We start from the raw sequence: 27,799 nt of genomic DNA, 5'->3' as shown, positions 1-27,799 counted from the left end.
AGAAGAAGGGGGCGGGGTCTCCTGTGGCATACACTCGTGTTTATCACCTTCACAGTTAATACATCAGCAGCATACACTGAAAGAACGAAAAAAGTAGTTTGATATTTTGGAAATTGTAGTTTATTATATAAATGGCCATCAAGGACAAAAAACTGTTTAAAATGATGACATTTCATCAGACTGCAACACTGCCAAAGCCATTTTTATTGCCATTTTTAGTGACCACATTGCATTGGATAGCCCTAAAAATTCAAAAAAGAAGTCAATGTATTATTGTTTTGTTTTGTTTTTATCTAGGTTGGCATGAGTGCCGATATTTGTGAGGCAAAACAAGACAAAAATCTGCAGGTCCTGTACTGCAAAATAAGTTAATATTGCTCATAATGCTCACACCCTTAAGTTAGGAAGACAATTTACATCCATATAAAAGGCCAATTTGAAAGAAAAATTGAAAAACAATGGACTAACCACGACTAACAAAAAAACAGAAATGCAACAAAACATCCCCCACCGCATTAAAAATATAATAATACATGGACAAAATTTTCCAAAACCTGGTTGGCGTACCATACAAAGCATTGTGCTATACTGCTTTCTAATAGGACACCAAAGCAATTTCATCATGAAACTGTACAAAATCTCATTGTGTCAATCTGAAAGAATGGTGAGTGGCACATGGATACAAATAATCACTGTATAATTACAACATTTACAATTCAAGAAAATATGTCAGACGCTGACATAGAATGTACCTGTGTAAATCAAGAGCAACCTCATCCTGAAAAATTGTCCTAAAAAGGCACAGACAGAAGAAAAGTTGAACCATGCAAAAGTAAACAAATGTTTTTTTTGTGCAAGGAAGCAAAACTCAAGTTTACATTACACAGCAGATTGTAATTGTTTCCCCTTAAAAAATGACCTTCCCCTTACAGTACAGAATACTGCATACGTGTTACACCGTGTCTTTACCAATTACAGATTTAAATTCAAAAAGTATTTTGGACACACAGAAAGAGAAATATCAAGTTGTACATTCATGATATTTACAGAGAGTATCAGAGAGCCATCGGGGGCTTTCACTACAATCTGCGTCCTGTAGGCTTCAATGAGATTGAAATTGCTCATCCAGTTTTTTGTACCAAAAAGTGACGGACGCTCACATCCAGGCTCTGAGTTGATTTTACTGAGCATAGAGAGATCATTCAGTAAACAATGTTACCGTGGCTACTAGTCACTCCAATGTAAATCCACCATACGTCCCGTACATTCATATCATTACATTTCTGTGCAACATCATTGGGTCTATTGCTAGCAACAGAGAATCCTTTCAAGATCATGCTATGCAAATAGCAGCCATTGGAAGTACAATTTGAAGACACTCCTCGGTCGCAGCTTCTGCTCCATAAAGTGACGCTCTGCTACTCATCTGAACCAACCTAAGGGCCACTTCTCTGTGAAAAGTGTTCACTATTGGACTGATTGACTCTGCACATGCTGTTCCAAGGTTCCTGGGAGACATGTTCTCAAGAATAAACAAACATAAACCTTCACCTTCAATGAACTCTCACTGACTTCACAAAAAAACCTCCTTTGCTATAGCATCCATGGTTTATCATCTGACCTCCATCTTCCTTAGAGAAAACACCCAATGCATTGTTTTCCACGTAAAAATCAAGGCATTCTTCATTTCTTTCTCTCTCACCACATCTGCCTCCTTCCTCAGTTTCCTTTAAACACCTGCTTGTCCAAGCACGTCACATGTATTCAGAAAACACCTACATGTTAGCGGAGAGAAGACAACAGTTCTCAGAGCGGGCAGCAGTGGACTGACCAGCCTTCACATGTCCGTCTCTCTCAGGTTTACAGTCTTGCTTTTCCACTTGTTTGTCTGTCTCACTGCAATGACCAAAGTGTATCGGACTACACTGTAGCAACTTGTCCGTCATTAAATAAGACAGCTAACATTACACCAGCAAACAGTAGAACCCACATCAGGTTTGTTCCAGTTTTTATGTCCAAGTATTGTACGTCCAGTGTACTACATTGAGCCACTCCGTCCAACCTAAAACGCTTGTTGAACGCAGGATATTGCCGGGAAGAAATCACCTATTGTGTGTTTTGACAGGAACTACAGTTCAGAGGATAGAGGGACAGTAAAAGAGCAGGATAGATCCAGCTGAAGAGACACAGAAGTATAATCTGAAGTCAGCGAGCGTCCACTGCCTCTGTAGTTCTGTGTAGAATCACACTCAGCCTTTGCTGAAAAATAAGTTCTTTCCCTGCTACGAACAGCAGGGGGCGATGCGTGTCTATTTACATGTCCCGGTTTCCAACTGGCTCTGCCTCTTCTCTGGCTTCCTGTACGAAGTCCCGACTCGAGTTATAGATCCTAATCCTGCAACTGGAATGATCCTCATTCTCTCGGGTTTGCGAACGATTCTCATTCCAGTTGAGTCATTGCTAGTTTTTTATCTCCAGGATGGAGGGGTTGTGGTCCAGGATGGACAGGATGATTTTGTCCATGTACTGTCGAAGACGTCGGTTGATTTCCTCCTGCTCCTTCAGAGCGTCCATTAACTGGGGAGAAAGACGTACGTCAAACACATTTGACATACGTCAAACAACAATGCACACTACTAGTGTTGCTAAATGTATCGTTACACAACAGTCCCTTTGTTGATCTGTTGACCCAATACTTTTGATGATAAATTAATAAATAACAACATACTAATTCTCTTTGTTCAGGTAAATTCTGCTGGGCAAACAATCAAGATTTTAATTTGTATGTATAGATAATTTGGACGATGGATTATTCCATGGTACTGGTCAGCAGTTATGTGTGTCATATAGCCATGGGGATGACCTCCATATTATCGAAAACAAATTCACATCTACAAGAGTATAATATCTAGACCACCAGTGCAGTGTGATACGTCCTAGATATAGTTATGCTCCAACTACTGTATAAAAGGATCCAATAAAGTTGTTAAGATGAAATCATTTCTAAAATTAGTTATTTGCAGATCAGTCGAGTGTTCATAGTGAAATATACTGAGCATTTTCATTGTCATTAAAGAATAAATTATTTAAATGTACTGCATTGTCATTATATACAGTTTAGTCTATATTTTTTTTATTTACCTGGTCTCTGGAGGCATTTTCTATCTCCGCAGCCAAAGACTGGGCCTTGGTCTGTGTGGCAAACAGGTTCTTAGCTTCAAATAGGCTGAGGCTGAGGATCTGACCGTTCAGCTCATCGTTCTGCTCCCTCAGCTTCTGGTTCTCCTAAAATACAGAATCGGGGAGGGAGGGAGAGGAGAGATACATAAGTATCTAGACCACACAAGTATATCAGGGCCGATGTTTTTTTGGTTTATAATCAAGCCTCATTCAGTCCATACGCCAAAACACTGCACTTGGTACCTCAGCCAGCAGCAAATACAGCAATGCACATCTATTTTGGCAACACCTACAAGACATAACATGGGTTATGCGTGTTTAGAAAGCTCCATGATTTAGTTGCCTTTTTAGTACAGACAAGAGGTCAGTTTGCTTTTGACCCTTGTTCTATTCTTTACCATTAGTAGGGGGATTGCAACACTGACCCCAATTCCGCTCGGGGGAAATTCACTCTACTCCATTGTGATTAGTGGTTAATCAGGAGGTCAGAGGTCATAGAGGCAATGTTACCATCAGGCCAGGATGGAGCCAAGCCCCAGACAACACCAGGTGCTGGAATTCAGAGGGAAGAAAGTCCTGGGACACAAATAGCTGGACACACACACACATACAGACATTTACAGAGGCGCACAGGCAAGCATAAGATAGAGACATGACCCTTCTCGAGGATATAACAGGGCAGTGTCTGTCAAATTAAAGCTGTCACCCACACATAGCTTCATAACTTGTACAACCACAGACAATTACATTGAATTGTTCTTCATCTAAAACTGTCAGAAGAAGGTGATATAAAGAAAGACATAAAAAAGAAGTAACTGCAGACTTGAGCTGGTTTAAAACTACCATTATCATTCTCCTTCTTCCTCACTTGTGCTTAGTGTGACAAGTTTGGCTCCAGGTTAAAGGGAGGACATGGACCTCATCACCCTTTATCCTGCATTATCAATCCCTAATAAAATGCATACTGACTGTACAAATCAGCAATTCTGACTGACTGGCTATGTATCGCTTAAGGTACCTCAAGGCCTGGTGGTTTTGGTAACTTTCTCCCTTTTATATCGCCTTTTTTCAGCTCAGGAATTTGGGAGCACAATTTCCACCCCACTTCATCACAGGTCACAGCTTACATACAACTTCAAAGAGTGTGAACATATGCTTTTACTAGTCTTATCAGAGAGGACGTCTGAAAAACACTCTCATCTACTCCTGTATCTCTCATGTTTACTTTTCACCGGGTCTGTGCAGTTTGAAGAGACTGTAAACAGTAACTTGATATGAGTCTTTAACCGTGGCAGGCAGATACCTGGAGGCAAATGTATATAGGAATACTGAAACCAAAAAACAGAGAAAATATACTGAACATACTCTCTGCAGTTGATATTCTCATAAATTGTGAAGAAGCTGGGTTAAGCTCCACTGAACTCTGCCTTATATAACTATCAGTACATCATTGTCTGGACAGTATTGCTTTTAAAAGGAGATTTTAAGGGGATGAGAGGAGCCCATGTGATTGGCTGTGGAACTCTACCGATCTATAACCACACTGATACTGTGATACTTTCTGCCTAAACCCAACCTCTTGTCTCAGAGTGTACCCCAGGTACATCTTACATCTGCAGTCACAAAAATACCAAAAAAATGGGGTCTTATTTTATGAGATGAGTACACTTCATGTTCCTCTGGCAGTGCACATCCTGTTAAATGGAAACTACTGTGACAGCAAGGTTAAGTGCCCTGAGTTCTGGAGGGATAAATCGAACTTGAGTATGAATCTATGAACTGCATTATCTGAAACTATCTGAATCATGGTGCAGGTATTTCCAAAAGGAGCCTCGGACCTGGTTGTAAAGTAAGTGTCTAATGTACCGTTTCTGAACTGTTACTGTGCCATTTTTCAAAAGAATATGCTGGTTGGCCAAAAACTAAAGTCTCAAATTTTGTCATTAATATTTAAGGAATATAAAATCAGAGACAGGATACAAAGTACAGCAAGTAGCATGAAACTCAATGAGACACACTGAGAAAATCAAGGATAGGAAAACAAGCAGAATTATTTCTTCCATATTCCATATTTGAAATAAAAAGTAAATAACTGCTCTCCAAAGACACTCAAATTACTGACTGTCCTGTGAGAAATTTAGCATCATACAGTTTCTGCTGCATTACCTAAATCGTTGAGACATAATTAGAAAGGCTCTGTGCAACTAGTACCTTTCAGTGTGACTTGCACCTGGACAACTCTTTCAATAACAGTAGAGCAATCTGAAACTCTGAAACACAGGAATCCCTGAAAACCACTAGCTACAACACTTACTGAGTAGACCATGCACAATATATAAGTATAAGTATGTAATGAGAGAGAACCTTTCATCAGTACCTGCTTGAGTCTCTTGACCTCGTATTCTAGCTCCACCTCCCTGGTCCTGCAGTTGAAGTCCGCCAGGCTTGTTGAGGAGGTGCGGCTGCGGCCAGGCTTCTCAGCCTCCAGTTTGAAAAGCTGCAAATGCTCCAGCTCTCGGCGCAGGTCCTCAATCAGCTGGACAAAAGATAAAGGACAGATGAACAATGTTATATAATGCCAATGCAGTATTTATGTAGGTGTATGAGGTGACATAACTGCAATGAGAGAGAGAGAGAGGACATAGAGTGAGGAGTAGAACAAAGTCCGTGAGTGTGAGTGTGTCTGATTGCCTAAAACAATTCCTCCCACCTCCTGCATAGCTTCCTTCTCTTTCTGGAACTGGAGTCTGTTCTGTTTCAGTTTGTCCATGATTTTCCTATAAAGGTCCATCTCATCCCTCAGGCGCAGACTGGTGTCCTCCAACTTGTCTGTCATTCTTTGCTTTTCCTGAAGATGGAGAGGCACATGTTCACATTTCTGGTTTTAAATTGGTTTCATTTTGCAGTCGTTTACACATGTGTATGTGCGCTGATTGATTCTTGTATTGCATTTATTCAAGGAAAGCATTAACGTTAAGAGTTGAGTTATGTTTCTGTGACACTTATGGTTGTACACTCGACATGACAACTGTTGGCTTTGGTGTTATTTACATGGGCACCGTCTCAAAATACAGGTGTGGTTGACCATGCAAAAGCTCTAAAACATCATTCTGCAAATCAAACTATGTTCCTCATAATTCGTGTCGGTGTGTGTGCACACAATTGTGAACAGTATCTGACTATTAAGAAAAGTGGGTTAGGGTATGAATAAGGACAGTTAACCTGATAGTTGCCACTGATAAAACCATCAGCAGGGAGTTTTAAACGTAAAAGTTTTTGATTAATAATCAAAAGACAAAAAAGATTAAATATTGCGTACCTCATCAAGTTTCTCCGTCTGTGACTTGAGTCGGCACATGTTCAGAGCCATCTCGCTGTTCTCCTCCTCCAGCTGCTTAACTCTAAAAAAAAAATAACACCACAAAATCCTGTGTGTCAATGTACCTTTATATATGTATATATACAGTATATGAAGGAGTGTGTCTCATAGTCGGCAAAGGCCTAAAACAGGTTGAGGCAAAACTCTCAGGGGAAGCTGACTAACGTCCAGGCGGAATCTCTGAGCTCCATTTAGCATATGGTTCTACATTATGTATTTTGTCTGAACAAGCAGCACGTCAATATGCATACATCCAGGGGGTTTCAAAGCAACACAGCCCCATCTGATTCAATCATTTTAAGAAGAAGAGGGAAAACGTATCGCAATGTCAGTTTAAATACTGAGGCATTTTGCAAAAAAAACAACATGTGTTTTTTCTCACGCTTGTGTATGTGTGTTTCTCACCGGTTGCTCAGTAGCTCTGTCTGCGTGCTCATGTCTCTCTCCATTTTGCTGTAGGCCTCTCGATGTCGTCTTAGCCCCTCCAGCAGATTTTGTTCCGCTCGTGTCTCTTGGTCTTTCAGCTGCTCCTCCAGCTCATGAACCCTGAGATGATCAACACGTCTCTCAAAATCCATTCAATACAGTATACTGTATATACAGCATCATGACTGAGCTGAGGGTTATTTTTGAAATTATAAATTATTGGTTAACATTATGTCTTATAATTAGATTAGTAATTGGGGGGGACTCATGTTTTCTTATTTATTTCAGAAAAACAGCTTTCTGACTGTACCTGTGTACTAGTTGTGTGTTGTCCTGCTTCAGCCTGGACTTGAGATCACTGTTCATCAGAATCTCATTCTCCAGCTCTGCCACCTTCTTCTCCAGGGAAGTCACCTGATAGAAACAATGAGAGCTTACTAAAAGCTGAATTTACACATAAATAACATTAGATATTTCCTCTCTCCTTTGTTTTCTGTCATCCTGACTACTATATTAAACAAAGCTACAAAAAGAGGAAGAAGAGCTTTCTGAGATTGTAGAGATTAGATGAAACTTAAGGCAAACACATAATGCCTATGTATTTGCACTAAGCAATAATATTTGTATCCTTTACTTAGCAGACGCAAGAGGGATCCTGACAGGGATCATCATGAATTTGCATTCTCGACTTAAACCAGCATCCACCAGGAACACGTCTTCACTCCCTGGGATGTTAGTGCTAACAGTGCAAAAATAAGTACGAAAAAATAAAAACACAGCTCATCCAGTATCAGACTTGGCTGAGCTGTTGGAGCTCACACTGAAGGAGAAAAAAGACAGCCGCACACCCAAAACTGTGCAATTATCTTTTTTTATTATTATTATTTGTGAGCTCTCAGTCAGAGATCTATTTCAATACATGAACAGGCTTCGAATGCATGCAGCAGTATATGGGGCCAACAAACAGCACTGGATTTACCTGAATGTAAGAGATAAATGCTATGTTAACATCAGGCATCGGCCAATTTCAAAGTGCGAACAGGGCAAAAATTATGACGGTGAGATATTTCTTCTTTTATGGAATAAAACACACACACACAAAACACATTCATACCTTTTCATTGATGTCGATGTCACAGGAGTCAATGCTGTCTCGGAACAGGTCCTCTGTGCTGCCGTTACTGCTGCTTAAGTTGCTGTTGTGGAGCAGCTGCCTGCTCAAACACACGGGGATACACAATCCTGAGAGGGAGGACCAGCTGAGGATATATCCAGGTGAGGACCATCTGCTGTGTGTGTGTGTGTGTGTGTGTGTCTGTGTGAGACTGAAAATAAGTGTGACTGCCCTGCAAGGGCGCTGCAGCAAGATAAATGATACAGGAATATGAGGACAGTCCCAAAAAAGTAGCTAGTGCAAGCAGAATTAATTAGTACAAACAACAGCACACAGCCTGACAAAGACACACACACACACACACACACACACACACACACACACACACACACACACTCACACACACACACACACACACTCACTCACTCACTCACTCACTCACACACTCTCACACACACACACACACACACACACACACACACACACACACACACACACACACACACACATACACACTCACTCACTCACTCACTCACTCACTCACTCACACACTCACACACTCACTCACTCACACACACAGACACACACATTCATGCTAAGATAACCCCTGTTTCTCTGATGGAATAATATAACAACAGCAAGCTTCTGCTACATTACTGAGATTAGAGAGGAGAGGAGAGAGGAGAGAGGAGGAGAGGAGAAAATGAGAGGAGAGAGCATGGGAAAGAAGAGGAAAAAGAAAGAACAAAGAGCAAAAGAACAGATAAAGAGAGCGACATAATCAAACCGGACAGAGAGAACAGTGGAAGGAACAGGGAGAGGGAGCCAAACTCTATATTGAAAACATAGATCAAGTCTGACAGGCCATTTTCACTCTGTCACTGTAATTCAGTTACTGTGGGTGGAAGTAGGACAAAAGCCTGGATACAAAACATTTCAGCCAGTACAGACCAACAGGTCATGAAGTGGCTACCACTGAAACACTAAGCCCAAAGAAAAACACAAGTTGTACTGCGTGTCTGGTTACAGATCTGATAAATTTCACCAAGACATCCTGTATTTTTCTCTGTTTATCTAGTTAGTAATTAACTGCCTGTTAGAGCACAATGGTCGGGCAGCTGAGTGATAAGGAAGCTCTATCTTGATATGTGTGTGTGTTTGTGTGTGTGTGTGTGTGTGTGTGTGTGTGTGTGTGTGTGTGTGTGTGTGTGTGTGTGTGAACAAATAAAGCAAACACATGCAGCTCAGGCTGTATAATGCACAAACACAAGTACAAGTAAGTGACCTCTCTCTCACACTCTCTCTCTCACACACACACACAGACACACACACCGACACACACACAGACACACACAGAGACACACACACACACACACACACACACACACACACACACACACACACACACACACACACACACACACACACACACACACACACACAAGGAAGGCCTACCTTCCAAATGCAGTGCTGGAGATTTTCCTGCTGGGGCTACAAAAGCAAAAAACAAAAAGACAGACATTTTTTTTACAGTGAATAGTCAGGGATACATCTGCACCCACAACACTCAACAATATGCTGGAAATAACTGCTGATGGCAGTTAAGATTTTGGCTATTCAGTGTGACAGACTGGAAAGAGAGGGGAAAAGAAACATTGAAGGACATTGTCAATGACAATACAATTTCACTCCTGGTTCAGTGAAAAGGAGTTCAAGTCTGTTCAACAAATGTCTCATACTTCAGTATGATATTGGAACAGAAGAGAGGGGGGTTTGAGGTATGAAACAGGGAAACTATTAAATAAATTGGGCAAATTTGATAAAAACAATCTATTATGTGCAAATCCAAAAATGATCATACATCCATGTGTGATGACTTTGAATGTTTGTGACTCTGTTTTCTTGGTGTTTTTCGTAGATCCTAATGATTATGATTCATAATTTTATTTCATTACTTCAAAAGAAGAAGATCATACAGAATCATTTGAAGATGTAAAATGAAAAAAAAACTGCAAGTCGAATTTATTCTGTTGTTCCCACATTTATTACTAAACAACATTTTTGTGTCAAAATAAAAAATAAAAAATCTTTATCTTTAAATTTCAGATTTTTCAATTTTGAATCAATGTTGTATTGTCAGAAATCCTTCACTGTTTTGATTTCTGTGGTGTTTTGTTTTTTCAGACATTTTTTCACATGACCTGAGAAAATCTCTCATTATACTTATCCTCCTTCTTCATAAAAATCAATTCCCAGAACAGTCCTTTTCAGTCTGTATCCACTCCATATGAGCTCACAAAGTAATTTCTGAGATTGATATATGGGAAGGACATTCTATATCATTGATCTATTTCTCCTCAGGGATAAATCCTGCTGAGTCAGCATTGTAACTAAACAACAAAAACATTATTCTACAACATCTATTGCTCTTGAATGACCCTGTGTCCACATGTGTCTGCGTGTGCAGTGTTTGCAGGTAGACTGTACAGCTATTCACTAAGGATTATGTTTCCAATAATAGCGCCCCCATTACCGTGGCTGATGAGGTAAGCACAGGAGTGACAGCCTTATGTAACTATCAATTAGCGTTTGTGTGTGTGCATGTGAATGATAATGATGATGCTGTGTTTGTTTGTGTTTGGAACAGGAGGAGGAATGATTTAAACACCCCTGTAACAACATCACCTCCTTCTTATTAAATCATTTTCGATAAAAAGCCTGAGTCAGCTTCATCCGGTCTCATGAGAGTGTGCTTCAATCTTCTCACATAATAGCTAACAGCGTTTTGTCTTTTATTAATGTGCCCTGGTTATGGCTATAAACTACCTGCAAAGATAATTAACGCTTCTCCGTTTTCACAGAAATATGTCACCCCACTTGTTTTCAATTAGACGCTCGTGTTTGTGGAGTTACTGTCAAGTTTAATATAGCAAATAAATGCTGGCGATTAAATTTGATTTGACCGGCCAACAGTCAAATGTATGGTGGTCAGCTGGAAAAGGACTGAGAGCAGAAATGTGCATAAGATTGCACAATTTTGGGCTCATAAAGTTACTCCTCATTGAAGGTGTACCGAACATCGACACATGTGTTTGTGTTTGTGTGTGTGTGTGTGTGTGTGTGTATGTTCCTACCTGTTAGCCTTGAGGTTTTTGAGGCGGACCTCCAGGTCATTTAGTAGGTTGACCTTTTTGCTGCACTGAGAGCAATAGACGTCCATCATTTCACTGGTGTAATGCTGACGCACCTTATGAGGAGTCTGGCTAGCACTGTTAACACACACACAGTCCACAATCAACAATTCCCACAAGAAATTTGATACATAACAATACCGCAATAAGGAAAAGACATATAAGCTTCCTTTTGAAGACCAAAAAGGTGAAGGCTGAAGCATTAGCTTACTGTGCCTATCCCTGCATACACAGACATTGAATTGGCAACCACATAAGTTCTGAAGCTTAGTTCATTTAGTCCAATACAGAAAAAAAAATATCTATTTTTTCCTCTTCAAGACAGTTGAGTCTTGAAATTTAAAACTTTAAACCTGATAACTTGGGAGGATTTTTTTCCGTTTCAGTAAGGGTACCTTTAACCCACTTACTGTACTGTAACCCACTTACTTGACTTCTTTCCCATGCTGACTTATATTGCTTATAATCGGGAGCCTCATTTTGAATTAAAACCTCCATGCCAACTGCATTTGGAGATTCTTGTCTGCTTGGTATGCGTGGAAAGGGCAAGGAGCCGTATTGCCAGTCGATCAGCCGGGAGACTTAATCCCATTAAGCACAGGCCTTTGATGAATATTAATGTGGCCTCGAGGGGAAGAACTCCAAACTTATACAGTCAAGACTCAGAATAATATGAGTCAGGTAATGATTCTGGAGCATTGCAGAGTGAAGACCGGAGCAAAATGTATTTCACAGACTGGAGGCTCCAGAAACTGGTCAGTGTTTTACATTTTGCTTCATCGTGACTTAAAAGCACAGAAGCCTGAACAGTGGATCCCAACCCAAAACATTTGCTACAGGGCCAGAAGGAAAAAAATGATTCATAAAGAAAGCTGCATAGTAGTAAGATTAATTCACAGGTTAATAGGGGCTCTTTTTCTGATATTATCTATCAAATCACGCCATGTCTCACACAAAACAATAGGACAGAGAAAAGGTAGTCAGTACACAAGGTTATTAATCTGTCAATATTCACTTAGCTACTCAGTTAGCATTATAATGTGTTCCCTAATACTATTGCTACAAGCCAACTTTGGGAAAAAAAGCAAAAACATAACACTGAATCTCTGACCAATATACAGGTTCAGTGTTGATACTAACATTGTACATCCCACTCAGTATTCAAACACAAAGAGCGTTTTGTTTTCTGCACCCTTTACTTTTTCTCTTACCTAGAGGGAACAGATGAACCCAGGTCAGAGTATCCGTTGGTACGAGTCTCGTCGTCTGGACATGGGCTGCTGAGAGCGTAGTCGGGCTCCTCCCCCTCGCCGTAGTCCTCAAACTGCTCCTCGTTCAGAGAAGCTGAGGAACGTGTCGATAGGTCAGAGGTCACCGAGATGCTTGTCTGACCACACCTGAGGGACAGGAGGGAGAGGTTGGCATTACTGTGTACTTAGGATGTCACTCTGTTTTCACAATTACTTGTGGGATTCAAATTAGAACAAAGACACTCCATGAGGACTGGCAGAAGTACAGAATGAGCTTCAGAATTAGATTTCAAATTATTGTGACACATCATGACAAACGTAACCCCTGTGATAAATATTGTCTGTTACAATTAATTAAGAATATACAATGCCTAAAGAATATCACTTGTAGACAGCTGATAGAGAAAGTGCCATAAAGCTAACTACATAGAGCAGTGTTTGTGAAACAGACGGGACTTTTGTCATCATGAATAAAGGTCTATACTGTATGCAGCACAGGAACAAAGAGCTTTACCTGAAAGTGGACTACAGTAATATTTAACCAACAACAGACACAGGTGAAAACATAGCCCCCTTGGCGGAGGTAAAACAAAAAAGAAGAAGTAGTGCTCACTTCTCCCCTGGGTAAAAGAGATCCCCCAGTGCGTCTTCCCTGTCCCCTGGCCTGATTGGCCCGTCTGAGGTGTCAGACCCTTGGGTGCTTTCTACAGCGCTGTCTCTGTCGGATTCCCTCTCCTTGGCCTTGGCTGCGACCTCCTCCTCCTCGGGCTCCTCCACCTCGCCTGGGAACAGCTGGCACTCGGGGACGGGGTCAGGACACGCTCGTGTGCACATGATGACCGGACAGACACGCTCCTCCTCCTCACCACCCTGGAGAATGACCGCGAGAAACACAAAGTTCAGTATGTTTACGCAGAGACCTGTAAGAAAACAGAACTCAGTGATGTTGCAATGGTCCTCCTCGGTTAAAACCTTGTATCCAGGAATTAGTCATGAAACATACCCCTTATAACGTCATTGTGTCACATTGTGTCGTTATTAATACAGGTTTCCACATTTCTGTGTTTAAATCAGGAGCTGCCAGTGGCTAATGTGAATAATGTTTTATGGTGGATTCCCCATTAAGTAAATCCCTTCCTTGTGGGAATGGTCTTAAGTTCACGGGGGGGGGGGACTACAGGGGTGAAAGGCCGACTGGTCAAAGGTGACGGATCGTGCTCCGTCCAGTTTCACTCTATAGCGGCTCACATCTAGCCTAATGCAACAGAGAACAAGGACTTATCTCAGCATGACTGAACAACTGAAATGCGGAGCACAGTGAAGGGGAGGTGGGGGCAGGTGAAGACAAAATCAGAGAGACGAGAGAGGACCGCAAGTGTTGGGTGAGCGGTGGAGACGGAGTGAGACAGGCATTGATCAAGTTAAGAGTGTGGGTAGGGGCGGAAGAATAAGTGTAATTGCAGCTACACGAGAGGAGAAGAAAGAGGGACTAAATAACAAAGCCAAGAAAGAATAAAAAATTCATTATAAGGACAGTTTGAAGGGAAGATTGGAGGAAAGTGAGAGCTGAGGTGTATTTGGATTCATGCTGGAATTAAATGGAGACCTAGATCAAAAGTTGTCAGAACCTCAAATGATTACATTATAGTTAATAACATTTAAAATAAAAATGACAATGATTTCTATATACAGATCCACTTTTCAAAACCCAAGTTATAAGTGCTTCACACAGCAGCAAAATAATTCTGACGAGTCACAGAATCATCAAATTTTAAACAAGAATAGACAAATAAACCAAAAAAAAAAAAATATAGAAGAAATTCAAAATCAGGAACGGCTCCCTGACAAAAGTATGCCTTAATATGGACTTTAAAAAATGACTGAGTGGGAATATGTATTTGAATACTTCCCCATCCCACACCCAACCAAGGATGGACACATATCAGCAAGATACACACAGTGCCTGCTCTTATACAACCAAATCAAAAAATACCCATTCAACACATGCTGCTCATGTACAATCAGCCAACATGGGGTCTGAGGCTGAGTCACTGAGAAAAAAGAAGAAGGATAAAGGTCCCTTAAGCATTCCTCACACCAGTCTCCTTATTCCCCCTGCAGGAGAAAGGCAGCCCCTCCCTCTGTACTTCCCCCACCACAATTCAAATAACTGAACAAGCCAACACAGTTGGCAACTTGACACCTGTTGCGCTTATTCTGAGAAAGAGAAGTTTAGTCCTCACTCACGTAGTAAACATTCCCTAATATCCTGACCATGTTAGACTGTTGTATGGTTTTCTAGCAGATTAAGTAATGTTAAGGAAAAACAAAATAAATTCCCAACTCTTTTCAATTAAGTTTTAGTTCAGGCAGTGCCACTGAGTCAAGCGCATCCATGATCCAGTGCATCAACCGACAGCAGAGATCTCCATGCCAGCCCACATGATCAGCTGACGGCTCAGCTGATCCTCTTCTTCGCATTCAATTGGCAAAGCTCACATTGCACACTCTGTTTAAGCTGCTTAAGCCTGCCTACTCTTCTTGCTTCCACTGTAAGCCACTTCGCGACCCGCCTCCGCCCCAGCATTTCCTTTTCATGCTGTATCTGTCCTAATCAATACTATAGCATGTGTAGTCATTGCTGCCTGTTCTGTTCTGTGCATTTGCTGCTGCTGTCCCTGCATCGCATTCCATGAAGGCTCATGGGAAGGTAGGGAGGTGTGCTCTCCCTACCTTCCCAATCTACCTATAATCTACCTACAATCTACCTACTACTGTGAGGGGTGTATGAAATAGCGGATACAGCCTAACTGCTCTTTTCAAAGCATTTGAAGAGCTCTAATTTCCTCTGTTCAGGTGAATGAGTGTCAGTGTTCTTTCACTCACTCAAGTATTCTTGCCGAGACGCAGAAACGGCTCACGCTGAGCAGTCAAGCACCAGTTACAAGAATAACAGAAGCACATGTGCCATCATTCAAGTTGCCACTTAAATCTGGTCTCACATCGCACACTGATGAACAGTAAAGTCCCACAGTGTGTGTGTGTGTGTGTGCGCATGTGTGTACTTCTATCTTTGTGAGGACCAATTTGAGTTATTGACCTTAGGGAGTAAGGACATTTGGCCAGTCGTTAGTCTTCAAGAGGGTTAATTAGTCGTGATTGTTAAGGTTAGGGTAAGGGACTGAGAAACTAATCACACCAATGGGTCTCCTCACAAAGGAAGAAGTAAAAGTGTGTGACGTGTGTGTGTGTGTGTGTGTGTGTGTACAGTGAGCCTCTCTCTGTACCTGCCTGCTCCACAACAGCCCGGGGGGCAGTAACTGCCAAAACATGAGCCTACAGAGTGCTTTGAGTTGCTTGCTTCCCCAGAGCACAAACAACTTGTCTGCCAAACATTGTCCAACCTGCCAGTGGCTTTGAACCGAGGAGGCAGAGATCTGCTGCGCATTTAGGTGCAGTGGTGCAGCTTGAAGCCTTGGCCAAAGGAGGATACTTATCGCTGTTCCATGAAAAATCAGCTCTGTTTATCAACAGGTTTCATCAGGTTAATGTGAGCTTATAAAGCCTTTCTGTGTTTGGTAAGACACCGAATGTGATTGACAAAGCAGGGCCATATTTTTTACATATTAATAGCAATTTTCAAAATGCGATGCCTATTGCTCATAATCTACTGTATACCAAATATCACAATCAAACAAAAACAAATCACAATCTATTCTCAGAAGTCAAAGATCATCTACTCTGTTTTGATTGCCTTTTTCAGATGTAAGAGATAAAAAAGGAAACACCAGACAGCTTTGTGTCTGACTTTTTTCTCTGCACAGCATGCATTGTTATTCATATTTTTTCATAATTAAAAATCCTATTCAAGTAATAAATGGACAGAAAAAGATTTTCATAAGTCTGTTGCCACAGGGTCTGACCTAGTTAAACTGCAGATATCCAATCATTTCTCTCCTGCTCTTCTCCCCACTCTCCCAGGTGAAACCAATGTCAGAGAAGGAAAAGATGGGGAGAAGAGCAGGAGAGAGGAAGAAGAAGAAACAAAAGAAACCTCAGTCTCCCTTTGTGAGGAGATGCGGAATTCAGGTTGACTGAACAGAGCTTTGCTGCGTGTTGGTTCTTTATTTGAGCCTATGTGTTACTTAAGAATGACAATGTGAGTGAGAAAAGCTGCATGTATGTGGACTACTGCCAGCCATATATACAATATATGTGTGTGTGTGTGTGTGTGTGTGTGTGTGTGTGTGTATATATATGTGGGTGAATGCTTTCCCCGACAAGGTACTGTGAGCTCTTGTTACACATTTATCATGTCACTTACTACATGTCAGGTGTGGCTGAATAAGCGAGTTTACCCAGTAAACTTTCACTGGAAAAATAGAGGCCTGACATGTGCAGTATATTATTGTCAGACCAGATTTTCCAGGTAGAGGAACCGTTGTGCAGCACTGAGAGGGAGAGAGAGAGAGAGACAGAGAGACTAACACGGCCAGCCTCTCAGGCGAAAATTCATTATTCAGTCCACTGCAGCTGCGATAGAGATGTAAGCAGTGAGAAGAGATAAAAGGATGAGAGAATAACAAGTGGAGGACACTCAGGCGGAGAGAAATAAAAAGGAAAAGAAAAAGAGAAAGAGAGAGGCAGGTGACAGGGCAGAGGAAAGACAAGAGGCAACTTGCAAACACAGTTATACCTGCTTCACTGTATCTGTGCAACAGACAGAGTCACTGAATCATTAACCAGTAATTTAACTTTCTGCTGAACTTGGCAATCACATTATGTTTCCAGCAGTGGACAGGAAGTTTATATAATATGAATGATGGCAGTCAATCCCACCAAGTTCATACATTACTGAAGCTGAAAATACTGACAAATGTTTTTGGCATCTGGCAGCTGTCGAGCAACAATCTTAGATTAGAGCATAGCCAAAATCCAAATGGTGATGGTGTACTGATGTGTACCAGACACAACAGGTAGACAAATGAAGCAAACAAGTGTTTGTTTGTGTCGGAGAAAGACTTGGAACAAAACAGGTGAGTGGGAGGCAAACAGGCAACTAAGAGATACACTGAAAGGTTTATTGCAAAGTCCTCCTACACATATCCCCCATCAGTTTTACTTCCTCTAACCTATAGTCAAATCATGAACCCATCCAAAACCATAATGCAAATTCCTCATGGACGTGAATACGTACGGTGGCCCTGAAGTGTCGTACAGCATGCAGACAAAAGAATTAAAAGGGTCTTAAACTTACTCATGTTCATAAGCAACAAAGTTTAGCCAAAATAAAAAGGAAACTAATGAGGCAAACCGGCATTTGACATATCGTGGCAGGAAAGGCACAAGTGCAAATAATACCATTAATACTGGGAGCATCCTTGGTCCACAGCTCTGCTGTTACTGTACATGAGCTTGCTTACTGCCATATTCAAATAAAATCAGAACCACTTAGTTATTTGGGATTTACCAAGGTGAGAATTTCCTCTTAATAAAAACAAACAAACAGAAGAGAGAAGTAGTTCATTTCTGATGAGGTCAATCTGACTGAAATGTTCATTTATCATGATGGAAAATATTGAACAGTGTGCGAACAATCTTAAAAAAGACTTAAGAGGCTTCATTTTTTTATTTCCACGTATCGTCACCGAGTCTCCTCGGGTTGTTCGGAGCTGCAGTGATAGAAAAAGAGAGTAAAAGTACCAACTCTGCCAGAAACCTACCTTCAAATAAAATTCAGCTACAATAGTTATGTATTTACTTGGTGCGATAAACTCTCCCTTCGTTTATTAGAAGCTCTGTTTTAAACCAGAGTGGACACATGGAATACCTGGCACAGATTGGACTCATTTGGGAAAACATCTGTTGCTCCTCGTATGTAACCGGTTACTTATCTGGCAATAAAACTGATTCTGATTCTGATTCTGATTCGTATTCTTATTCATTTGTCACTTTGACGTAAAACTCTTTTGTCCTAATCTGGAAATCAACCAGTGCAATGAGATTTTCATATGTCAATTTCGTTTCAGGGATCTATCATAAATTTGTTTGTTCACTTGTTTTTAGCTTGTGTACAATTCCCTATGAGGACGTCTAAATCACCAAGCAAAGACTAAAGCAGATTGTACATTAAATATTAGTAAAAGACGATTCTTGATCCAAACTGATCAGCATTTGACATTTTGCAAATGAAAGGAGTCTTGTAAGGCTTAAAGTTAAGATCTCTTTTTAGGAGTGTCCTCAGAGAACAGCTGAACAAACACTTTTGTGCGGTGTCATTTGAGCAAAACTAGATTAAAGGACTTACGGCGTTTAAAAGGATTTGGAAGGTGTTTCTCTGGCTTCACATTAGTTGTATAACTAGTCGGACAGTAACCATGTTGCCAAACAATTAAGCAAAACATGTCTTGTGCAAAAGACAGAGGAGACACAACAGAGATGAGCTACGCCGCTGCGGGGTGGGATAGGATGACACACAAACTGACATCGACTGGATCGATCCACACTGATGAGGCTTTGACATAGTGTGAGTCAGCAGTAAAGGGGCTGGAAGATGAGCAGAGGAGTGAAAGAAAGAGGGATTGAGGGAGGCGAGCGAGAGACAGAGAGAGAGAGAGGGAAGGGCAGCAGAAAAAGAACAGACAGAGAGCAGCAAAGTCTCTCTGCTTTCTGCTCGGGTTTATCCGACTGAGCTCCAGTGACGTTCCTCTGCAGAGGCTTTTTCAGCATTTCTCTCTCTCTCTCTCTCTCTGTGTCTTTGTTCATTTTATCCTCTCGGCTTCCCTCTATTCTCCTCGTCCCCGAGCTCCTCAAGTGCTGCCGCCACAAAAATATTCACCTACAAAGTGAAGTGTTTAATACCTCTGCTTTGATATTCAGCATTTTGACTCCAGCGGGTTTCAGATCTCACCAGTGGGGTCACAACAACAAGAGACAGGGAGCGCATCGGAGGCTTTAAAGAACCGTAAAAACACAAAGGCCTACATTCAATGAATCAGTCAATCACCTGAGTCTTTTCTATTGTCCCCTAGAGCTGCAACAGTTAATCGGTTAATCGATTAGTAATCGACTACTAAATTAATCGCCAAATATTTTGATAATCGATTAATCGGTTCAGGTCGTTTATTGGGGGGGGGGAAAGAAGGTCAAAATTCTCAGATTTCAGCTTCTTAAATGTGAATATTTTCTGGTTTCTTTGCTCCTCTGTGACTAAATATCTTTGGTGGGTGGACAAAACAAAACGTCATCTCGTGGTTCTGGGAAACACGAGCGTCATTTTTCACAATTTTTTTTTACATTTTATGGACCAAACAACTAATCGATTAATTGAGAAAATAATCGACAGATTAATCGATTATGAAAATAATCGACAGATTAATCGATTATGAAAATAATCGACAGATTAATCGTTAGTTGCGGCACTAATCCCCTTCCCATCAGAATTTTTTCTTCCCTGACAAAGACAAATGGAAACACTTGAGAAAATAATCAGCAGCTAAAAAAAAAAAATGAAAATGGTCTTCATTAGCAGTCCTAATGTACACATATAACTATCAAACAGTCCTAATTTGTTGAGTAATGATCATGTTCACGCCTAGATGTATTCTATCAATGCCGCTATGGCAAAATAGAGTGACAGGGGAGCATCTGCATGTACCTGCCTGTGTGACTGTATCAATCACCTCCCATGGTAAGCAACGCACATTACACAAAGGGAAGTGATGAATCATTTTTCATTGCCATTTTGTTAAGTGTTGACACAATGTGAAACGTAGGTTTCGATAATAAGGTGCGCACGCACACACAAACACACATACACACACACCTGAGACTCCCCAGTGCATGAACTTTTAAAAGTTATCTTCTCTTCCTCCCGTCTCATTCATCTTTCAGTCCAGACTGCTTGCAACTTGACAAATACAACCACACATTAAACGAAACAAACCCTACCCCAATTATAGTGCCAAATCAGGAACACACACACATTTGTTTCCACCGCAGTCTCAAGGGAAACAGGTAGCTCCTTGGATTACCAGGAATGTTGCACTGACTGGACAAAGGACAAAGTAGGGAGGGACTGGAGCCACAGCCGAGACACTGTGTGGAGACATTTTCAATGAAACCCAGCTGGTACACACAGGAAACCCCGAGTGGTGAAACAAGTGTGTGTGACTTGGGTTTACTGTTGTTTTTTTCTGAATCCACAGAATGACGCGCAAACGTCCTCAAATAAAATATAAAACAACAAATGAGGTGAGGTAAGTCCTACAGTAGAGTTTCAAGGTTGTTTTTAAAGGTAGTTCTGACTTCATTATGTATCATGAAAATTTGGATTTAGAATGAAAATTAACATCCCTGTTAAGTTTATAACCACGCGGTAAAGACAGTGACAGTTTGCAAAAACAAACAGTTGCGTGCGTGTGTGTGTATTTGTACATGTGTGTGTGTGTGTGTGTGTGTGCGGGTGTATATGCATCAGGCCTGTTAAATAAGGAGAACTTGAAAAACATCCCTTGTGATGCAAGTGTCCGTTTGCATTTGTTTGTGTGTGAGAATGAAATGAATGAGTGAAAAGCATCTTTAATTACAAAGACACAGTCCCTGAGAACATGACGAGGCACGTTCCTTCTATTAATTATAGATTACAGAGCTGCGTGCACAGCAGTCGTTGTATCCTGCTGACTGCTGCTGGTGCACGTCAGTCAATGTGCAAGGTCGTTTTGACTCTATTTTGAATCTGTACATTCATTTGCTGTGATTGTGAAGAACTTAGGGTCAACTCCTGTTGATTTTAAGAGTCCTTTATAAATGAATGTGACTGTCGAACACTTTAACCCTCAGGGTGAGATCTTCCCCTTCTGCTACTGATAATATAATTGTTAGCACATTGTTACTTTAGCTTATTTGATTGAAATCAGTTAAAAAATTATAATTTTACCTGATTTTAATATTTGCCTGTCTCGAGTACATTTGTGACTTGTATTTCAATTGTTGTTTTTAGAGGAACTAAATCGTTGTTGCCGATCATTATCAGGGCCATATTGAAGAGTGATTACGAGATGCTGCCGCACCAAGTCGGTGTGTGTGTGGGGGTTTTTAAGTATTGCCCTGGAGCTGTCAACAAACTGCTTTGAACTCAAGTGCTTGACAACTACTTGTATGTTTGAACTACATACAATACTGCTTCACACCAATGAAAGGATGTCAACATACAGTTGACACACAGCATTGAACCAAAGTCATGAGACTTTGTTTTGGGGCCCTAAACAAAAAGACACCGGAGGATGGATTATTGCATCCACACAACATTTGTAGCCGCACAAACACACAAACAACTCTTTTTCAATCTATTGTTCCAGTTCATCATCTCACAGCCAAAGAGTCGGCTACCGACTGACCCGCCTGCGTCAACTGTGCCATGTCCAGTGTAAAGAGAAAGCGCCTCGTGAATCGCTGCAAAGTGCACCGTCTTTATCTCAAGCGACTGTTTGTCAAGCTGCCGTCTTTTGGACGGGGGCATGTCAGTGTTTGTCGTTGGTGGCAGGCTCTCGGCAGGCGGTCAAGCCGCTGCCCATTGTCAGCTGCTGCGTGTGAACGTTGCTTTTCAAACTTTTGTAAAACATTTTCTAAAAGGAAAACGCAAATTAAAATGGCTTCTGTTCAGCACAGGTCCAGGGTTTATCCAATATTTGTCTTTCAAAACAACTGACTGTGAAGATGCATTTGTGTGAAAACATGTTTTGTTCCATTTAGAAATGATTCTTTCTATCTTCACTCTGTCAATGTGTTGAGTGACTGTTTTAACTGCTGCAGATTATCCCCCAATCATCCAGTACAGCTAAGGGCCGCATGTTAATCTAGTTATTCTAGTCCTGGTGTACAGACTGTGCCTTGTCAAAGACACCTGGCTGAATGTCACTTTATTCAAGTACATGAAAATCAAATAAATGTAAAACCATGTTAAACTGTAATGCCAATAATATGCCAACTGCAATTTGTTGTGTCAGAGCCACACTTTTCTCTCTGTGCTCCGCGGAACATAATCTGTGGAATCTGACAATAACAATTGAGGGTAATCTAATCTAATCTAATCTAATAAAGAAATACACCATTTTAGAGGAAAACAAAAGTCTTCTAGGAACACGTTTCAGTTGGGGGACAATCATCACAGAGTTTCAGCCTGACAGAAGAAGAGTTAATCTCATTATGTAACGTCCAGTCACAGACAAGGAGTATTCAAAACGACCGTAGTCTGACGTCACATGTTGCTATTGAGATCCCACAATACAAATGAAACTCACCCTGCCTTTTCTATTTCTGGAGTAATGAATGCAGATTAAAGGGCACCATTAACAATATGATGTGTCACAGTCAAAATGTTAAATAATAAATGACTTTAAACAGTGCATCTTTTTTAATTTATCCTTAATTTAACTAATGCACATGCTGTTTTATCATTTTCCAGATCATTTAGACTCCCCTCCGGAATATAGTTAAGCCTTTCATAAAAAAGGATGACGCTGTCAGAGAGACACATTTTTATAGGCTGTCATGTGTGTTTGTCTCATTTTTTTATTGTAACATAATTTTCTTAAAATCTTAAAATGTGCAGTAAATAAATCCAATATGATATCAAGTTCTTTGATTTGTTATGATAATATGAGTTCAGATAAATTATCCTTCCTCCTGCAAATATTTAAATATTGAAGGTCAAAATAAACACAGAAGTAACTTGAATTACACTTACAATTACCAAAATCTCTTTAGACAGCAAACCTGTTGTCTCATTCATGCTTTTCCTCGATTGTCTTTCTTTTTTCAATCGATCAATACCCGTATGGCCAATCTATATCTATATCTACCTTATTGGCTGCATACTATTTTTAATCACTCTCCCTCCATCTCTCAGGGGCTGTCCTCTCTCCTTCCAGCAACGCTGGTTTTCCAATTGATCCCATTACCTTCAGAGAGATGCTGAACCGCAACAGAACCAACAAGAGACCGAGGAGATGACAGGATGGGACACCGTAAAGCAAACAAGGAGGAGAAGAGAGCGAGCAGAAGAGAGACGGGACAGTGGCAGGAACAGCTGAGCAAGACGCACACACACAGGCAGTGAGGCAGGGTCCACTGTTTGCAACAGCACACATTCAGTAGGCTGCGCACTCGTGGACAATAGACGCTGAATCTAAACCCCCCCCCCCCCCCCCCCCTCCTCCTGTTCAATAGCCAGCGCCCCCCCCCAACATCTGAACTGTCTCTGTTTTGTTCTCATTCTGTCAAATGCACTTTGATGACCCAGTCTGCATGGATGCTTACCCCGTTTATCCATGGTCAGCAGCCCCCCTCTTTCCACCAGCCAAACCCTCTCCAGGGCGAAGTCTGTTGTCTTGACTCTCTTACACACACACACACACACACACACACACGTTCACACACACACACACACACACACACACACACACACACACACACACAGGTGTTCCCTCCAAAGGGAACGGGAGGAGGAAGCGTCAGGATAGTCCAAAGGGTGAGTCCCTGCTGGTGGTGTAGTCCAAACAAGATGCACCGTCCACTTTAAAACACTGCACCGGCTGCCTGGCTTTTCCCACACTGCCCCTCTCTCTTACACACACACACACATGCACACACACGCACACGTACACACACTCACACAAACTCAAGCACAGGCTCTGCACCTCACACCCTCACACTCACACACTGTCCCCCTCTGGCTGCTTGCTTCGCCGGCTGACTCACATTCGCACAGTGTGAGCTCAGATCAGGCAACAGTTGTTGAATTCATGGCCCCGCCTCTCGTCCCCCCCCCTCCCTCAACCCTTGCCGGCGGTTGCCCGGCAACTGGCTTCTGTGGGCGGGGCTTGTCGAGAGCCCTCACATCGCTGCACACTCTGCTCTCGGCTGCCGCCTACTCCGGCTCCTATTTGCATAGCAGGCCCCGCCCGCCTGCGTCTGTCGCTGCTGGGGAAGGAGAGGCCAGTGGCTGTGTGGGCTCTGGAGAGGGGGAGGGAGGTGACTGTTGCCACCCAAAACCGAAACAGTTTTTGTCGTGATGCAGCACATTCAACAAGACGGGTCAAGACGGAAAACACACAGTGGTTGGTCCCAATGAACCAGAAGGAGAACGGAGGTGAGGTGAGGCGCTAGAGAGCGATAGAACATCAGTCCGAGGCATTTGCTGTTCACTTCACTCTGCTAAGACTGTGAGGAGTTTTAAAAATGAATCACTTGAATTTGCTGGTAAATGAACTACTGTCCTCCAAAGAAGAGGAAAAGACATCAACGAAGCCAAGTCATTACATTTATCTTTTTTAAACTTCAAACATTGCATATGCAGCTCGGATCATGAATCCAGTTAGTCCTCGCCCCTCAAACAGACATAATGTTGCAGCCGGCCGAAACTTGTTAATCCGATGTGGGTGATTCCACCTTCCTCTGAGTGCACTCTGCGTAACATTGGCAATATCTCAGCCCTGCAGGGCATTCCGATCACTCTCTCTCGGCTGCAGCTACATCTTACACTCCTGTATCTTTTAAATTGCTCCCATTCTAGTTGAATGCTGACTCGGGGATACGGAAAAACAACCCTGACTTTACTGTTCAAACGTTATTCCGCCCGTGTGCCATAACTGAAATATGGAATATATGTGCAAACTACAGTGTGATGACAGACAGAAAGCTGCACACTTATCATGTGTTTGCACGTTAAAACTACCACTGTTTCTACGTTTCAGTGAAGCTATACATTTTCAGAAGAAAAGACAACATGACCTGGCCTCAGTTGTGCTGCACGAAGCAACACAGGGTGGAGGATAAAGTCCTGTTTCTACAGACAGATTACCAACTGCTATTCTAAAATCTCACATACAATACCTCCTTTCTCTTTGTGAAAGCTTTTGGGGGTGTGGCATTCATCTATACTGTATTTATTTTATTTTTATTATTATTATTCTATAATTCATTCTTTGTCTGCCTTATCTGTTTTTTTTTTTAACTTTTTTGGTTTAATCTCTACTTGTTATGCACAATAGCTCAAAGGACGTACTACATTAATGAAGTTTGTCATTATTAACTATTATAATATATGTTGAGGAACTGCCAGATGCATTCAGATTTCTGTCACAGCAAGTATTTTCATATTAAAATATTTGCGATGTTTATGCTTCATTTGCCCGACTAAACAAGCCACCATCAGCTCTCAGTGATAACTTGCCTTCATATTGTTGTCTTACTTACATTTAAAGTACCTTTTCCCAAGAACACTGTAAAAACATACAGTATATCACAGGGAGAAAGAAAGGTCTTTCCTCAACGGCATATTTCACTCAAACATGAATCTATATTTTCAATTTAATGCATTGGTTGGTGATCATTTTAACGGAATCTCACACTTCCTTGTGATTTATGTGTAACTGGAGTCCGCTGTGTCTGGCAAGAGCCGACGGCAGCTGAGCCAAAACTGAATCCTGCTAAAATTACACCAAATGTCAGTGAACTTGCATCCTCCTGAACATTTCTCTCTCTCTCTCTCTCCTCTGCCCACTGACATATTTTCAGTGTTCTGGTGTTAATTTCATGACTCATTCTCTGTCAGAGAGCCATAGATGCTCTAGTCCCCGTGCTTGTTGCAAGCAGTCTTATGCTGATGAGAAGATGAGAAAGAGAGCGAGAGGTGGCGAAAGTGATGAAGAGGAGGAAAGAGATATAAACCAAACTTAGGGAGCCAAATAAAACCTAATTATGTGGAAAGGAATGCACCCGTCCTGTAATCTCCACTCTCTCTCTCCATCTCGCTTTCTTTCTCTTTCACTCCTCAAAGACGTTGGCAGTGGCTCGACCAATGGCCTGGGGCTATTTGTTTATGTGCAATTTGTTAGAGGGCTGGCCCCTTTCCCCCTTTTCACAGAAGCCATTTACAATTCTATTCATGTCTACCTGCCTCACTCAGAGGGCAACACACAGTAATGGACCAAGGTCCTTTCACAGCGTTAACAAACAGTACTCTAAGAGGCAACGTCAGTATTATATTACTTTCCATAATGGTGTAGGATGGAGTGAAGGTAAGTGCCGTATTAAAGGGAAGAGCGTGAAAAGGAGATGATGGCACCTCATAGAGAATTGGACACGAGGCGAAAGCAAATGCACCTTCACGAAACGTATCAAAACACAAACCCAACAAATGTGAGTGTTGCGGAGTTCAGCTGAAGCAGCTCTTCGGGGATTCTCAATGAGCTGCTGGGGTTCGCAATGCAGCAAGACGAATGATCGAGAGGAAGAGGGCGGGGGCCGAGATGGGTAGAGCGAGAGTGAGGCCCCACCGAATGTGAGAGGGAAAGGAGAGAAGAAGAAGAAGCTCACAAGAAATGAGACGCGGGCAGGGATACTCTTCAGGGGGCAGTGGGCTGGTAGGCAGCTTGTTTTGGACTGAGCACTGTGAATGCCAATAACTCTGCTGCCAGCAGATACACCGAGATCTGAGGAAACACACGCACACACACTCACACACGTGCGCACACACTCACACACACACACACACACACACACACTCACACACTCACACGTGCGCACACACTCACACACACACACACACACACACGTGCGAACACACACACACACATGCTGTAAACGTGCTTCTGTGCACTGCCACATAGTACTTTTATTGTTTTCGGGCAAATTTAATTTCAGACTAAGGGCAGGGGTTGTCTGATATGTGTCATCGTACTGCTCACCAGCCTTCTCTATTTTTATACTGCAGTTGATCCTCCAGATTACTGAATTCTTTTTGAGCCCCTGCCCCTGATCATTTCCATAACTCGAGTCTGAATCAGCGGGCAGAGTTATGGGGCTGGGCCTCATTCAGAGATGTACAATTTCTGGCGTAATTGATAACTACAGATGAAAATGAAACGTTGCACTCTAGATGCCGTAATTATCCTTTATTATTATACACGGCTACGGTTTGGGGCAGTACTATGCATCTAAAGTAGAAATTTGTTACAGAGCCTATGAGATGTGACAGCATGCGAACATGATCTGCACGACTTGACACCGTGGGCAGCGAGAAGAACGTGTCAGACTCAGAGTGCGAGTCAACAAGTCAGGGCGAGACTGGGACGGATTGAAAAGGCTGAAATCTGCAGAATCATTTCCACAGCTATGTTGAGTTTGCCAGGCTTGATTAAGGAAAATAGTGAGACCATGAATAACTAATTCTAAGTGCACCCAACTGAAACATGGA

General features: G+C 41.8%; 1 protein-coding gene across 5 annotated transcripts; it reads right to left on the bottom strand.

Moving 5' to 3' along the window:
• Positions 1-97: 97 nt before the first annotated feature.
• On the bottom strand, positions 98-24,302 carry rab11fip4b (RAB11 family interacting protein 4 (class II) b). 5 transcript variants are annotated; one of them, XM_035636821.2, is made up of 14 exons: positions 23,860-24,300; positions 13,154-13,410; positions 12,502-12,687; positions 11,234-11,368; positions 9,555-9,590; positions 8,100-8,199; positions 7,296-7,399; positions 6,965-7,105; positions 6,500-6,581; positions 5,891-6,028; positions 5,558-5,716; positions 3,691-3,771; positions 3,142-3,285; positions 98-2,577 (listed from the first exon to the last, which is right to left on the bottom strand). In XM_035636821.2, the coding sequence occupies exons 2-14, from the start codon at positions 13,372-13,374 to the stop codon at positions 2,461-2,463; spliced, it is 1,644 nt and encodes a 547-aa protein (XP_035492714.2). In that variant the 5' UTR covers positions 13,375-13,410; positions 23,860-24,300; the 3' UTR covers positions 98-2,460. The 5 variants fall into 5 exon arrangements, 3 of the variants coding, with proteins under 3 accessions (XP_035492714.2, XP_035492716.2, XP_035492717.2); XM_035636823.2 differs by having other exon boundaries at positions 3,691-3,732; XM_035636824.2 differs by lacking the exon at positions 3,691-3,771 and having other exon boundaries at positions 23,860-24,298.
• Between the last annotated feature and the right edge of the window lie 3,497 nt (positions 24,303-27,799).

The sequence above is a fragment of the Scophthalmus maximus genome, chromosome 8 (genome assembly GCF_022379125.1).
Source record: "Scophthalmus maximus strain ysfricsl-2021 chromosome 8, ASM2237912v1, whole genome shotgun sequence".
Lineage (NCBI taxonomy): Eukaryota > Metazoa > Chordata > Actinopteri > Pleuronectiformes > Scophthalmidae > Scophthalmus > Scophthalmus maximus.
This window is presented reverse-complemented; position numbering and strand designations above follow the sequence as displayed.